This window comes from Oncorhynchus mykiss, chromosome 1 (genome assembly GCF_057628025.1).
Source record: "Oncorhynchus mykiss isolate SJ-2025 chromosome 1, ASM5762802v1, whole genome shotgun sequence".
Lineage (NCBI taxonomy): Eukaryota > Metazoa > Chordata > Actinopteri > Salmoniformes > Salmonidae > Oncorhynchus > Oncorhynchus mykiss.
Window position 1 is genome coordinate 73,854,512 of NC_143022.1, and position 17,106 is coordinate 73,871,617.

The window sequence follows — 17,106 nt, forward strand, 5'->3', positions numbered from 1 at the left end:
ATGGTGAACCTTTTTTTTTAAAATTACTTCTCAAGAGTATCTTGTTAGAAAATACATTGGAGTTCAGCCCAGTGTAATACAAAATACATGTAAATGTATGATGATACAGCTTGGCAGTATACATGTAAATGAATGACAACTCTAAATCCCCATCTTCCATCAAGGACTTGCATTTCAATATGATGGGAACAGTGGGTTAACTGCCTTGTGCTGGGGCAGAACTACAGATTTGACCTCGTGGATTTGATCTAGCAACCTTTTGGTTACTGGCCCAACACTCTAACCGCTAGGCTACCTGCCCCCCCCCCCCCCCCCCCCCCATAGATACTCTATGTAACTTGTACTTTTCTTGACCCTCTAACTAGTTTACTACACAATGGCAAATGACAATGCAAACCCAGTTAAACAGTATAAGATTTCTCCTCAGTTATCGATGAACCCCAGAGAGGATTAATTTAACAGAACGCACAGCTTATAGCAATTAATGATTCACTTCAATCGAAAAAGGGTTGAGACATTCTGGTTGGTTAAATTATCTTTTAATGTCATGACGAGTCTTGTGCCATCTCGAACAGAGTAAGGTGCAACAGCTTCTGCCAATTATGTTTTCCAGTGCAAAGATAGCAAAATGCCAATTAAAAGTGCTTGGAGAGTCAACTATTGGTATACTCAGTGTGCCTAGAGTACAACAATATATATATATAACACAACATACACTTTAGAGAAATATTTTTCTACTTGTAAGAGTTAATTACCAAAGGCTACTATAAAGCACCAGTTAGTTTACAAACACTAAAAGCAAGACAACAGACCACGTGAAGAGTGACATAACTGCAGTACAGAGAGGAAGGGGGTGGCAGTTTACACACCCCTCTATGGTTACAATATCTCACACATGGGGAACATGGTCATTCACATATTTAACAGTACACGTTTAAAACTAGCAATGTGCTATTACAACGTAAATAAATACACATGAATCTAACCACTTTGAAATGAGAGGGGGAACAAACACTGTCTTAAGGACTAGGCTTAATATTTGTTTCTTTCCTTCTGATACTTTTGCGATGCATTGTGATTATTAACCAGTCTTTGACTATGGAGTTGCAGCAGCCGATAGGGGGGTGGAGTTGGGTGACTACTGTCCTGCTATGGGTGACTCTGGAGTCAGCAGCACAGCACAACATTCATTTGGTCTTCTGGGCCTTTTGGGCAGACTTGGTGACCTTACCAGTGGAGGGGGCTTTCTTCTCAACAGCCTTGATCACCCCGACTGCCACAGTCTGGCGCATGTCACGCACTGCAAAACGACCTGCAGAGAGAGGATGTCAGATCCAAGGTAACTTCAAGGGAGAGTGGAACCATTTTCAAAGAATTCCAACCAGGCCCAAGAGTTATACTACCCAACAGTACTCACCCAGTGGAGGGTACTCTGAGAAGCTCTCCACACACATGGGCTTTCCCGGGACCATGTCCACAATGGCGGCGTCTCCAGACTTCAGAGCCTTTGGGTTGTCCTCCAGCTTCTTGCCTGAGCGACGGTCAATCTTCTCCTTGAGCTCAGCAAACTTGCAGGCGATGTGGGCAGTGTGGCAGTCCAGCACTGGGGCATAGCCAGCACTGATCTGACCTGGGTGGTTCAGGATGATCACCTAGAGAAGATATCAGACACAGTCAACATGGTTACCCTGTCAGCACCTGTATCAGCACTGATATTAGATGTTGGCCTCTTTACTTCCAAAAATTGTTCCCCACAGCTCATCACACTGTACCACAAATAAATATTTGTGAGAGAAGAGCAGAATGAATGAGGAAAGGAATATATTGAATTTTACTAGTAACTGCCAAGCTGTATCATCATCACCAATATTTTTACTTATGTGATCACCACTGTGTATCATAGTTAAACATTTTTAGTTGTATGTCTTTTGGTTCTATGGTTTTTACACCTCTACAGTAGGTGTGAGTGTGTTATCTGGCCCTGCCCACCTGAGCAGTGAAGACTGCTGCCTCCATCGGGGGGTCGTTCTTGCTGTCTCCGGCCACATTGCCACGGCGAATGTCCTTGACGGACACATTCTTGACGTTGAAGCCCACGTTGTCACCGGGCATTGCTTCGGTCAGGGCCTCGTGGTGCATCTCAACAGACTTCACCTCAGTGGTCACATTAACAGGGGCAAAGGTCACCACCATGCCTGGCTTGATCATGCCCGTCTCCACACGACCCACAGGCACTGTGCCAATACCTGAGGGAGAGCGGATAAGAACGTGAAGGTGGAGAGAGGATGAGGAAGGGATGTATTAGAGATGTGCATCTTTCCCTTTCAAGACGATTCGATACATATCTAGATACATGGACTCTGATACGATACAGGAACGATGCGTTTTAGTTTGAAACGTTTTGTTGCGATTCAGTTTGATGCACTAACATTTGCATAAATACTAGATTTTCCATTCTAAATCAAATCTGCTGTTGATGGAGCTCATGAGCTGGGCCTAGTGAAGACATCAACACTATGAAATAACACATGGGATCATGTAGTAACCAAAAAAGTGTTAAACAAATCAATATATATTTTTTATTTGAGGTTCTTCAAAGAAGTCACCCTTTGCCTTTTGACAGCTTTGCACACTCTTGGCATGAGGTCGTCACTTGGAATGCATTTTAATTAACAGGTGTGCCTTGTTAAAAGTTAATTTCTGGAATTTCTTTCCTTAATGAGTTTGAGCCAATCAGTTGTTGTGTAAGGTATGGGTGGTATACAGAAGATAGTAATTTGGTAAAAGACCAAGTCCATATTATGACACGGGTTAGTAAAGTATTCATGAATTGTGAGAGAACTGTGCTTCCTCACTAATCCCATTCAACAGTATACACTAATATAATTGCTAGGTCACCTCACCAAATAATAATTTTGCTTGAGTGTCACCTGTGTTTGAACTATAATAAATAATTTCTAAACATTGACTACAAATGACTGAAGACATGATGTAAATCAGATTGTTTATTATTTATGTTGCTAGTCCAAGGCAGTACTATTTGCCAGTCTGAAGTATTCTAGATAATTCTGTATTGTACAGGTTATAGTATTTAAACTGTTATTGTAGTTGTTTACTTTGCACTTGTCACCTGGTCTCTTCCAGGTTATAAATGCTCAGATGTAGAGCTTTATGGGAAGGAAGATTGCCGCCTGTCTCTGCAGGGGTTAGTTAGGGTTGTTCTGAGCCCTAGGTGCTAGTCAGATTGATCTTCAGTTTTTTATATTCATTTGACCAGTTTATTCTTTTCTTTGAGCCTGGTCCAGCACCTTGTTGGATGATTTGTATGTTTATACCTGCATCTGCTCCAAAAGCCTAAAAATAAAAACCATGCTCTGGATCTTCTGCTAGACAGACCGCTCAAACCATCCAGGGCAAAATGAAAAAAAAGAGAAAAGAAAACTGATATGGAGAGCCTTTAAGTACTAAATATATTAGTGAAAGTGGTTTGATTAATCCTGAAAGTTGCCCTATTGTTCAATCCATGAAATATTGAAGGTGAGTAAAGTGTACAATAGGGGTTGAACAGTAGTCCCATAAATCTGCCCTAATAATCCTCACTAATCATGGAACAGTGTTTTTGTCATGAACTGTGCTCTAGGTTTAAACTGCTACGTATGGTCTGAGTCCCATAATGACATGTCCCAAATTATTGCACAACTTGTAATGTGTTAGCCTAATATGATCCACTATTGCTAGCGATCCACAGGAACAACCACACAACCATAGGTAAACTAACGATGTAATGGAATGATGCTAAATTAAACTAACAAGTCAATGACCATTATAAATGTATGCAGGTATAACTGACGGTGGCTACTGATAGTGGCTAATATTTAACACTATACATTGTTACAAAAATTGTATTAAACATTCTAGAAATCATAATTCAACTCCAGGTTTGGCACTCTACTGTCATTTGCACATGGTTACAGAAGCCCATAGCTTGGGTCTCCAAATTTCATCCCAAGTTAAGGCCAGCGTTTTATAAACTTCACTGTGGAAAAGGTGATCTGTTGATGTGTTTCTGTTAGCTGCCATATGACTGGTTTCACGTTCGTCTCCAGTGATATTGTAAAATAGATCTAAAACAATGTATTCATATTTACAATCCGCTTACACATTTACTACCTCTTATCAATTTGTAAATTAGTGTATGGAGAAGGGCGTTATTTCTATATTGCGGGGGGGAATAGATGTTCCATTTGGAACTGACAGGTTGGGTGACCTTATTCATTGTTTCATCGAGCATAAAGGTGGAGGAATTATGAAGGAATAAAGTCAAGGTCAGAATACGGTGTACAGTAGTTCTTCCTTTAAAAGTTGTGCCGTTCTGCACCACACCTTGCGGGCTGCCGCAGAATTCTATGTCAAGTTATTTAAGTGTCAGCGATTGTTGCCATTTTTAATGCTAATTAGTGCAAGTTTGACCACCAGAGGGCATCTTTGAGAATCATTTGACTTTTTTATATATCGGCTGAACTAGAGAATTTTAAATATTTTTTTTGTAAGAACATAGTATATTGGATTGATTTTATGAAATCTAGCTTAATTAATTTGACTAATATTATGGTGTTTCTATTCCAAGAAAAACTTCAAACGAAACATTCAGGACGCTGTACAACGTGACCGGTCTGGAGTAGGCTACTGTACTAAGATCAAAATAATCCTAACATTTCCACACCCTAATTGTAGGCTAACCAATAGCCAAACAGAGAGAAGCGGTGCTGAAATAGTTGACCACATCATTCAATTATATTTATTCCCACAGCAATTCGTTATGGATCCATAATGAAATAAACATCTGCATTACAATTATAATGCAGGGTTAATAATAAATTAATATATTTGAGGTGTTGATGCATTATTTTTGTTGGGGCAAATTGAGTTGTAGAGTACTAAAACAATGCATTTGGTGGACTCGGTAAGATAGACTCACTGATGGTTGAAGATGATGAGCGATCGGCAAAGGCAATCAACATCACTCTAATCACAGTCAGAAGACAGTTGAAGAAACTTGTGTGGACTGGTCGGGAGTAGGCCTAGGCTACTAAGGGACTGAGTGAAAAGCAAAATGATCCTAACATTTCCAAATAAAAATCTGATTTATTTATCAAGACCAGTCCCTGTCATTCAGTGATATTTATTCCCTATTGGTCCTGCTGATAGTTGAAATAAACATCTGAATTTTGAAAGAGTATTTCTATCATTATTTTATCAAGGAATGCATCAATACTGTACAATTTATGCCTGATCTGACATTTTGCGGTTGCATGAGGTTTAGAGTTAGAAATGTAAACCTTTTGAGTACTTAATCCATTGCAAGTGGGTTGGGGGGTTCACACCTACTGTAGCCGAGCTATTAGACTATCCTTTGTAAAGGTTGAGTCTATTGTCCTGCTATTAGCCCATCCTAGAAACGTTGTTTGCAGAATTCACAGCCTGCTACGTTTGTTTTCTCTCCCTGTATCAAAATACTAAAATACTACTTAAACAGGTCTCTTAATTAAATAATTTAATTGTTCATTTTATTTTTTGATCACAGAAAATAAATAAATAATAGAATGTTAATTATATAAAGCAGCCCCCCCCCCGTTCCTCGCCCTCTTCAACTCCGCCAATGCCGCCTGACTCTCCGCCAATTTAATTTAGAGGATTGGAGGATTCTAAATATCTAAGGGGCATTTTTCGTAAGGGCAAATCTGATCTGTGAGAATATCTAAGAGGTGTTTTATATAATTCTAATGTAGGGTTAATTATAATAATCACATTATTTAAAAATGATTTTGTTGATTTCGTTTCAAATAACCGAAAGTGAGCGATTGTAGTAATTTGAATAAAGGGAAAAATGCCATTCTTGAACATTGGATGAGACATTCTTACTAATTTGTAAATAGAGGCAGTTAGATATTTCGATTTTTTTTCTGTATTCAGATGGAGAGAAACCAAAAGCTCACTGTGCCTATTTTTTTTTGTAAAATCGTCAGTCCACATGTCAAGTGAAATTCCCCCATTTGTATTTATCCAAGTTCTCTCTTAACCCCAGGACCACCGACAGTTGTTGTTGTTGCCTGATGCAGGACTCTAGTGCCAGAGGAGAGAGACTGACATAAACACCACAATTTAGACCTACCGATAGAGCAGCGTTCTAACTCCTCCTTGTGATAGTGTGGTGCAATGACAGAATGCCACCATCTACCACAAACGGTCGCAGTATAAACTCATAACTTTTAAAGGAAGAGCCACTGCTGGCTGAGATGTCAAACTTTTAAAAAACTCTGCACCCCAAACGAATAGAGGGTTAATAATGCTTAAGTTCAAGGTCAGAATATGCGTAGAGAGAGAAGTGCATAAAAAGGAAATTACATTCCATTTATGGGCACTTACTTAGTGTTGGAACTTATTGGGCACTTACTTAGTGTTGGAACTTATTGGGCACTTACTTAGTGTTGGAACTTATTGGGCACTTACTTAGTGTTGGAACTTATTGGGCACTTACTTAGTGTTGGAACTTATTGGGCACTTATTTAGTGTTGGAACTTATTGGGCACTTATTTAGTGTTGGAATTCCCCCCATAATGATTCATTTGTATTTTGCAGTGTCAGCAAAGTTGTATGCAGTTTGACACAAAAGGAGCCGACACATCAGTTGTCACAATAGATCAGATATTTTCAGAAGGTAGAATATTTTTTTTTATATACAGTGGGGCAAAAAAGTATTTAGTCAGCCACCAATTGTGCAAGTTCTCCCACTTAATAAGATGAGAGAGGCCTGTAATTTTCATCATAGGTACACTTCAACTATGACAGACAAAATGAGAAATAAAATCCAGAAAATCACATTGTAGGATTTTTTATGAATTTATTTGCAAATTATGGTGGAAAATAAGTATTTGGTCACCTACAAACAAGCAAGATTTCTGGCTCTCACAGACCTGTAACTTCTTCTTTAAGAGGCTCCCCTGTCCTCCACTCATTACCTGTATTAATGGCACCTGTTTGAACTTGTTATCAGTATAAAAGACACCTGTCCACAACCTCAAACAGTCACACTCCAAACTCCACTATGGCCAAGACCAAAGAGCTGTCAAAGGACACCAGAAACAAAATTGTAGACCTGCACCAGGTTGGGAAGACTGAATCTGCAATAGCTTGGTTTGAAGAAATCAACTGTGGGAGCAATTATTAGGAAATGGAAGACATACAAGACCACTGATAATCCCCCTCGATCTGGGGCTCCACGCAAGATCTCACCCCGTGGGGTCAAAATTATCACAAGAACGGTGAGAAAAAAATCCCAGAACCACACGGGGGGACCTAGTCAATGACCTGCAGAGAGCTGGGACCAAAGTAAAAAAGCCTACCATCAGTAACACGCTACGCCGCCAGGGACTCAAATCCTGCAGTGCCAGACGTGTCCCCCTGATTAAGCCAGTACATGTCCAGGCCCGTCTGAAGTTTGCTAGAGAGCATTTGGATGATCCAGAAGAAGATTGGGAGAATGTCATATGGTCAGATGAAACAAAAATATAACTTTTTGGTAAAAACTCAACTCGTCGTGTTTGGAGGACAAAGAATGCTGAGTTGCATACAAAGAACACCATACCTACTGTGAAGCATGGGGGTGGAAACATCATGCTTTTGGGCTGTTTTTCTGCAAAGGGACCAGGACGACTGATCCGTGGAAAGGAAAGAATGAATGGGGCCATGTATCGTGAGATTTTGAGTGAAAACCTCCTTCCATCAGCAAGGGCATTGAAGATGAAACGTGGCTGGGTCTTTCAGCATGACAATGATCCTAAACACACCGCCCGGGCAACGAAGGAGTGGCTTCGTAAGAAGCATTTCAAGGTCCTGGAGTGGCCTAGCCAGTCTCCAGATCTCAACCCCATAGAAAATCTTTGGAGGGAGTTGAAAGTCCGTGTTGCCCAGCAACAGCCCCAAAACATCACTGCTCTAGAGGAGATCTGCATGGAGGAATGGGCCAAAATACCAGCAACAGTGTGTGAAAACCTTGTGAAGACTTACAGAAAATGTTTGACCTCTGTCATTGCAAACAAAGGGTATATAACAAAGTATTGAGAAACTTTTGTTATTGACCAAATACTTATTTTCCACCATAATTTGCAAATAAATTCATAAAAAATCCTACAATGTGATTTTCTGGATTTTCCCCTCATTTTGTCTGTCATAGTTGAAGTGTACCTATGATGAAAATTACAGGCCTCTCTCATCTTTTTAAGTGGGAGAACTTGCACAATTGGTGGCTGACTAAATACTTTTTCGCCCGACTATATATATAACTGAGCCAGCGATTTTGTTAAGTTTTAATCCATTTTCGGACCGATGTATACTTCAGTTCGGGATACGCAGACCGATGCACTTGTATCTTATGCATCGGCCCCTGATTCAAATGTTTATCTGTGAATCGTTACATCCCTAGAATGTATCATTACGGATGGGCAGCCTCTAAGGTGGGTGCGATGCTCACCTCCAATCTTGTAGACATCCTGCAGGGGTAGGCGGAGGGGCTTGTCGGTGGGGCGGGACGGGGGCTGAATAGCATCCAGAGCTTCCAGCAGGGTGGTCCCGGATGAACTGCCATCCTTCCTGGTGATCTTCCATCCCTTAAACCAGGTCATCTGAGGATGGAGGAGACCCGAGTGAGCAGTAGATCAAAGTTATAAAGTGTGCTGTGCTCCACAATTTTCATTGACTTACTTTCTTCAAATTAAAGCGGAGAGCAGATTATATTAGGTGTGTGCCGAATACTCGGATAAAACTAGTATCATAACGAATATGGAGAATTTTCATAATACGATTGACAAGTATTTTTTTTGTAATTATCAGTGATCGGACATGTTTTATTTTCAGCTGCCATCACACATCTTTCACTAAAACAGTGTGAAGCGCTGTGTGCTCCAAACTATTGACTAGTTCTTCTGTCTGTAAAGAAACTGGCGGACTATTTGTTGAGCCTGCTGCAACAATTGAATTAGAATAAGCCGCTCTCCGTCTGCTCTAATTGACCCAGCCATGCACGGCTGTTTCACTAACAGTCACTCTTCTCGGGGCACAAGTCTCCCCTTCTCCAAACGTCATGTATGAATCCGTAGCTAGTGATTGTTGTTCAATCTAGTTATTTTCTGTAGACTTTTATGGCCATATATTCTGTCTACTTGGCGTTATTTAGTAGTCCTACTTTGTCTGCCAGTATAATTATTCCATTGTTGACGACATCTTATGTTGTGATCCTAGCCCATGCTTCTTGCTATTTTTTATTCTGGCCCAGGCATGTTTACCGAGTGACAGATTATTCTAAAATGAAATGACCAATGTTGATATTTTAATTGTACAAATGTTGTGGCATAAGTGTCGGGAGAGAGGTTTTGCAGTGAAACAATATATGGGGCAAGCAAATTAGCCTATCTTCCTCTAAATCTGCGTCTGGAATAAATGCATGCAGCAGTAGCCAGCCATGCATTAGGGTATTTATTAGCTTATTTCGTTGATAATTAAATAGGACTAAGTAAATGGCCCTAATGTGCATTTATTTGTCGGAGTCGTTTACCTTTGAACAATGTGTGTGATTGAGTGAAGGAACCTAACAATGCGCAGTAATGTGCACTAGAGGTATAGGCTTTACCAGTATTTAATTAGCAGCATTTAAAGCGCACTTCCTGGTTTTACGCGTATCAAGTGATAAAACGGATAGGTTTACGTGTATGACGAAATCGGCACACTGCTAGATTATATTACATACAGTGCCTTGCAAAAGTATTCGGCCCCCTTGAACTTTGCGACCTTTTGCCACATTTCAGGCTTCAAACATAAAGATATAAAACTGTATTTTTTTTGTGAAGAATCAACAAGTGGAACACAATCATGAAGTGGAACGACATTTATTGGATATTTCAAACTTTTTTAACAAATCAAAAACTGAAAAATTGGGCGTGCAAAATTATTCAGCCCCCTTAAGTTAATACTTTGTAGCGCCACCTTTTGCTGCGATTACAGCTGTAAGTCGCTTGGGGTATGTCTCTATCAGTTTTGCACATCGAGAGACTGAATTTTTTTCCCATTCCTCCTTGCAAAACAGCTCGAGCTCAGTGAGGTTGGATGGAGAGCATTTGTGAACAGCAGTTTTCAGTTCTTTCCACAGATTCTCGATTGGATTCAGGTCTGGACTTTGACTTGGCCATTCTAACACCCGGATATGTTTATTTTTGAACCATTCCATTGTAGATTTTGCTTTATGTTTTGGATCATTGTCTTGTTGGAAGACAAATCTCCGTCCCAGTCTCAGGTCTTTTGCAGACGATCAGGTTTTCTTCCAGAATGGTCCTGTATTTGGCTCCATCCATCTTCCCATCAATTTTAACCATCTTCCCTGTCCCTGCTGAAGAAAAGCAGGCCCAAACCATGATGCTGCCACCACCATGTTTGACAGTGGGGATGGTGTGTTCAGGGTGTTGCTTTTACGCCAAACATAACGTTTTGCATTGTTGCCAAAAAGTTCAATTTTGGTTTCATCTGACCAGAGCACCTTCTTCCACATGTTTGGTGTGTCTCCCAGGTGGCTTGTGGCAAACTTTAAACAACACTTTTTATGGATATCTTTAAGAAATGGCTTTCTTCTTGCCACTCTTCCATTAAGGCCAGATTTGTGCAATATACGACTGATTGTTGTCCTATGGACAGAGTGTCCCACCTCAGCTGTAGATCTCTGCAGTTCATCCAGAGTGATCATGGGCCTCTTGGCTGCATCTCTGATCAGTCTTCTCCTTGTATGAGCTGAAAGTTTAGAGGGAAGGCCAGGTCTTGGTAGATTTGCAGTGGTCTGATACTCCTTCCATTTCAATATTATCGCTTGCACAGTGCTCCTTGGGATGTTTAAAGCTTGGGAAATCTTTTTGTATCCAAATCCGGCTTTAAACTTCTTCACAACAGTATCTCGGACCTGCCTGGTGTGTTCCTTGTTCTTCATGATGCTCTCTGCGCTTTTAACGGACCTCTGAGACTATCACAGTGCAGGTGCATTTATACGGAGACTTGATTACACACAGGTGGATTGTATTTATCATCATTAGTCATTTAGGTCAACATTGGATCATTCAGAGATCCTCACTGAACTTCTGGAGAGAGTTTGCTGCACTGAAAGTAAAGGGGCTGAATAATTTTGCACGCCCAATTTTTCAGTTTTTGATTTGTTAAAAAAGTTTGAAATATTCAATAAATGTCGTTCCACTTCATGATTGTGTCCCACTTGTTGTTGATTCTTCACAAATAAATACAGTTTTATATCTTTATGTTTGAAGCCTGAAATGTGGCAAAAGGTCGCAAAGTTCAAGGGGGCCGAATACTTTCGCAAGGCACTGTATACTCAGACCGCTCACTGTGGCTGCAATGCTATCCTAGTATAAAGATAAAAAATAAATGCCCTTTAGCTTCCTGCTTACGTACATTAGGACTGGCCTCCAGCATGTTGTCTCCGTTCCAGCCAGAGATGGGAACAAAGGCTACCGTATCCGGGTTGTAGCCAATCTTCTTGATGTAGGTGCTGACTTCCTTCACAATCTCCTCATAACGCTTCTGGCTGTAGTTGGGCTCAGTGGAGTCCATCTTGTTGATGCCCACGATCAGCTGCTTGACCCCCAGGGTGTAGGCCAGGAGGGCGTGCTCGCGGGTCTGCCCGTTCTTTGAGATGCCGGCCTCGAATTCACCCACACCGGCTGCCACAATCAGCACGGCACAGTCTGCCTGTAAACACCAGAACATGTGAATAATAAATACAATTAGTTTTCAAAAGTCCTATGCAACTAAGATGGCACTTTGAGTCCGCAAATTGCCTGTGGTTATAGTACAGCTATAAACTAGCCTGGAAAACCACAGTTGCAAGTTTAATAATAGACTTCCAGGCACTTGAATGAAGACCTGGCAGGTGTCTGTGTGTAAGGAAGGACTGTGTCATTGTGATTCAGACCTGGGAGGTTCCAGTGATCATGTTCTTGATGAAGTCCCTGTGTCCGGGGGCGTCGATAATGGTGACGTAGTACTTGCTGGTCTCAAACTTCCACAGTGAGATGTCAATGGTGATGCCACGCTCCCTCTCTGCCTTCAGCTTGTCCAGCACCCAGGCATACTTAAAGGAGCCCTTCCCCATCTGAGAAAAAACACACGTCACTGGTTATATGACATTTCTGAGGAGAAGTCAATGGTAGTGAATTCTATTGCCAAGATGTATTGTCAAATTAGACAATATATGGCAATATAACTGTCAATCTTTAGGTAGCCTATGAAGATTATTGGTTAATACAATATAACAGCAGTGTACTGAGCCCTTTTACAACACGTTGGCCAACAGAAGAACGGACTATCAATAGATGTTTGCAAAGTACAGGACCAACTCTTACTCACCTCAGCAGCCTCCTTCTCAAACTTTTCAATGGTCCTCTTGTCAATGCCACCGCACTTGTAGATCAGGTGGCCAGTGGTGGTGGACTTGCCAGAGTCCACGTGGCCGATCACCACAATGTTGATGTGGAGCTTCTCCTTGCCCATGGCTGACTGGTTAAAGTGACAGTGAGAGAGTCTGCAGGTGGAAAAGTGCAGCAAGGTCTATGGATCTGAAAGGATTTCCTGGGCAAAGACTCCACAAGGGAATACAGTGAATTACAGCACCATGGACAAGGACACTACAGCTGACTTCCCATTGCGTAACAGCCCCAGCAGCTACTGCTTCAGCATAACTTCTAAGGACAAGCACAGTTTACACACAAAAACAATGTCACATAAATGGCACCACGAGACCAATCAGCAATCACTTAATGTTAGCAAACTGTCAGTGGGCACAGAACTGCATCAAGCTCAAGACACAGTTAGTTTCTAGCTAGTTATCCCTCCTTTCCTCGGCCACCCAAAACAATGTGTATTGTCACCTCTCTTTTAAAAAGCATGTGAAAAAGGTAATTCAAATAACCAAATTCAACCTAGCTAATTTCCGATTTATACGAAATTGTTTGACTACAGAGGTAGCAAAATTGTACTTCAAATCTATGATACTCCCCCACTTAACATACTGCTTGACTAGTTGGGCCCAAGCTTGCTGTACAACATTAAAACCTATTCAGTCTGTCTACAAACAGGCTCTCAAAGTGCTTGATAGGAAGCCCAATAGCCATCATCATTGTCACATCCTTAGAAAGCATGAGCTCTTGAGTTGGGAAAATCTTGTGCAATACACCGACGCATGTCTTGTATTCAAGATCCTTAATGGCCTGGCTCCCCCTCCACTCAATATTTTTGTTAAACAGAAAACCCAGACATATGGCAGCAGATCCACAAGGTCTGCAATGAGAGGTGACTGTATAGTTCCCCTAAGGAAAAGCACCTTTAGTAAATCTGCATTCTCTGTGAGAGCTTCCCATGTCTGGAATACACTGCCATCAGACACACATAACTGCACCACATATCAAATGCTTGAAGACATGGCTAAAGGTCAATCAGATTTGTGAACATGGTCCCTAGCTGTGTATTGCCGCTTTCCATGTTGTCTGTTGTCTGTAGCTTGTGAGGTGTGGAAACACTTTGTTGCTTTTATGAATTTTGTCTTGCTGCTTTTTATTTTATGTTGCTCTGTCTGTATGCTGCGTCTTGCTTGTCCTATGTTGCTATGTCTTGCTTGTTCTATGCTGCTATTGTCTATATTGTAATTGTTTTTAATAACCTGCCCAGGGACTGCGGTTGAAAATTAGCCGGCTGGCTAAAACCGGCACTTTTACTGAAACGTTGATTAATGTGCACTGTCCCTGTAAAAATAAAAAATAAACTAAACTCACCGGATGGGTGCAGTGAAATGTTGTTTAACAGGGTCAGAAGTAGTACAGTGACCCTGGAGCAAATTAGGGTTAAGTGCCTTGCTCCAAGGCACATCAACAGATGTTTCACCTCGGCTCAGGTATACTCGCCCAACACTATAACCGCTAGGCTACCTGCCACTGCTCAGCAGTGAGACATTGAGACAATCAGCTCTTATGTCACTGAATATCCTCCCTATTCCATATCAACTTGCTAACTGTAACCTCAGACAGTCCTCCATTTTGTCATGAGCCTTGGCATTGAATGTGCAGCAGCCATTTCTGAAGCCAGACTACTGCAGTGGAATGCACAGGTTAAATGCTGGGGAATAACACCATAACACAAATTATATTTAAATAAATGCCGGTTTTACTAGGACAGTAGTGTTGTTTCCTTTTCATTGACTTGCATGACAATGACAGAAACACCACAAATTCACCTCATTTTCCAATTGCAAAATTGATCAACACCCTAGGTTGTTGATATTTATGACAGACCATTTCATTAGGTGAGCAATGTATGGAAATGATTACAGTAGCCAAATTCTGCATGCTTATCTAGGTGCACTGGGAGCTGATACCAGATTTCACCAGAACTGACTGCTATTTCTAAAATAAAATTATGGTAGCTTTGCAATAGTTTATTTTTCTTTGCAATAGTTTTTGTTTTTCCACTGTTCATTTGACTTTGCTGTCCATGTAAGCCTATTTAAAAACAGGTGCCTGGAATGTAGGTGCTACAATTAGGTGCGCGACCGGATAATTCTGATGAAGTCTAGAGGATTTAGTTGGATTTCCAAACCGTCCTCCTGCCTCTGCCGCCATGTTCTCTCATCGCCTACGCTTACTCGAATATGGCCTATCTATGCGCATTAGCGGTCGACTGTCGGCTTCCAACAACAATGCAATATTCACACGCCCACAAACGTTACGCACAACAATGTAAGTGCAAATGGAAAATATAAACATTCAGTCATTCGCCATTTACAGCATTAGATTTGAAACAATGTATCACATGCGTAGTTATTGGAAAGTATTGCCTACCTGCGCAAACGAATGAGTCAAGTCCGGTGCTGAATGAGACTGTGACGAGATGCTGATCCGTTTATCTCAGACAGGAGGGGGTTACGCAATTGCGTTCAATGCTCATACCCCTTCCGAGATCGTTCGTATTATATACCCCAGTGCCCTAGACACAGGGCCAGTAGCGGTGCGTGGGTAAAATCACTGGGGAAGCCAAGCCATATTTACAACCTGTGTTGTGATAATTGCGTTGTTTGCGCTATACATCCTGTTAATTCATTTGCCTTGTGAACATGCTATACAGTATAGGCCTAAAGACCTTTTTGTTTTATCATAAAACCCGATATCAACCTCTCTAATTGTAGTCCAGAAAGCATATTGCTTGTACAATAACAGACTATTACATGACCTACAGCATGGTCAAGCAAGTTAATGTTTCAGACATTTTCGGACTGCTACACAACTATTGATTTAGAACCACAGAGTTACTGCAAGTCGCAAACAGGAGCTGCCTCCACTATGCCAGCACCATTTCAACTTCAACATTTCAACATCATCACCTCGGTTTAGTCTAATACAGTGATAACTAAAAGATTCCAAAAACAATTTAGTCCAAGCTAAATATGTGGCTGTCCATGGTTCTGATTTCTGTGTGTGTGCATGCATGTTCATGAAAGTAGAAAAACATGTTGACTAACCGATGTTGACAAAACGGTCTATCACTCTGTCATACACTACACACTTTATTTTTTGTTGTCCTGGCTAAAATGCTTGCTCACTCGCCTAACTTCCATTCATGGGCAACGCTAGTTAACATTAGCCTTCTACATCTATCTCTCAGGCCAGGGGCACAACAATGTATGAATTAATGGTTGGATCAAAATCGCTGTTATAATCATTGGCCAGTACAGAGAATGAAATAAAACCACAAGTCTAAATCCATATCTCCATCCATGGATATTTTTGGAAAGGGACAATTTTAGCTAGCTAACCACCGGAGGACAACACGAGATGCAACAATTCAAGTTTTTTTTGTCAATGACGTATGCTCTCAATGGGATTTGATAGGAGTGACGCCAAATCCAAGCTGGCTTCCCTTGACACTTTAGTGCGCCAGGACCAATCACAGTTGAGCTCGCTCAGTTTAGCTCAATGCTGATTGGCTCATTTTTAAAATACATTTTTGTCAAGGGAGGCCCGATGCTCGCTGGGTTCCCTTGCCTTTGCGGCCGCCCGTAGCATTAATGTCATACTTGTTTGGACTAGACAGAATCAGATGGACTACACACATAGAGAGGGAGGGAGAGGCGCTGTTTCACTCGCTCGGATGCTTTCTCCTGTGAGATGCATTCAGCCTCTTGCAAATTGAAGGAAAAGTATGAATCACAGAGACTAAAGATACATTCATAATTTTTGGGGGAAGCCTGGCTTCCCTTGGCAATCATGAGCATTGGGCCAGTAACCAAAAAGTTGCTAGATCGAATCCCTGAGCTGACAAGGTAAAAATATGTAATTCTGAACAAGGCAGTTAACCCACTGTTCCTAGGCTGTCATTGTAAATAAGAATTTGTTCTTAACTTACTTGCCTAGTTAAATAAAGGTACAATAAATAATTAACCCATGTCAGCTAACATTTTTTAGATTGGTAAGTGAGTCTATTGGCCAGCTATCTAAACTTGTAGTAATCAAGGTTAATCAGTGTCACTCAATACATATTAAAAACTGAAAACATTTGTCTCCATCCTACAACAAAATGTGTAGAATTGCAGGAAATTAGCTGTAAAACGTATATTTTTCCTCTGCCTCATCGAAAAATGTGTAGAATTGCACAAAATCAGCTGTCCGTCCTGTCTCCCTGTAGCGCTGTCTTAGGTGTCTCACAGTACGGACATTGCAATGTATTGCCCTGTCCGCATTTGCAGTCCTCATGCCTCCTTGCAGCATTCCTAAGGCACGTTCACACAGATGAGCAGGGACCCTGGGCATCTTTCTTTGGGTGTTTTTCAGAGTCAGTAGAAAGGCATCTTTAGTGTCCTAAGTTTTCATAACTGTGACCTTAATTGCCTACCTTCTGTAAGCTGTTAGTGTCTTAACGACTGTTCCACAGGTGCATGTTCATTAATTATTTATGGTTCATTGAACAAGCATGGGACACAGTGTTTAAACCCTTTATAATGAAGCTCTGTGA

General features: G+C 41.1%; 1 protein-coding gene across 1 annotated transcript; it reads right to left on the reverse strand.

Moving 5' to 3' along the window:
* Positions 1-516: 516 nt before the first annotated feature.
* On the reverse strand, positions 517-15,958 carry eef1a1a (eukaryotic translation elongation factor 1 alpha 1a). The gene is made up of 8 exons (XM_021610662.3): positions 14,940-15,958; positions 12,457-12,631; positions 12,023-12,202; positions 11,503-11,799; positions 8,531-8,681; positions 1,990-2,246; positions 1,418-1,652; positions 517-1,312 (listed from the first exon to the last, which is right to left on the reverse strand). Exons 2-8 carry the CDS (start codon positions 12,598-12,600, stop codon positions 1,188-1,190), a joined length of 1,389 nt encoding a protein of 462 aa, XP_021466337.1. The 5' UTR covers positions 12,601-12,631; positions 14,940-15,958; the 3' UTR covers positions 517-1,187.
* Between the last annotated feature and the right edge of the window lie 1,148 nt (positions 15,959-17,106).

Coding starts and splice junctions, on each gene's coding strand:
- eef1a1a (XM_021610662.3), bottom strand. CDS start 12,600: ATGGGCAAGGAGAAGCTCCACATCAACATTGTGGTGATCGGCCACGTG. Junction 12,203..12,456: donor TTGAGAAGGAGGCTGCTGAG/GTGAGTAAGAGT, acceptor GTTTTTTCTCAG/ATGGGGAAGGGCTCCTTTAA. Junction 2,247..8,530: donor GGATGTCTACAAGATTGGAG/GTGAGCATCGCA, acceptor GCTCTCCCTCAG/GTATTGGCACAGTGCCTGTG.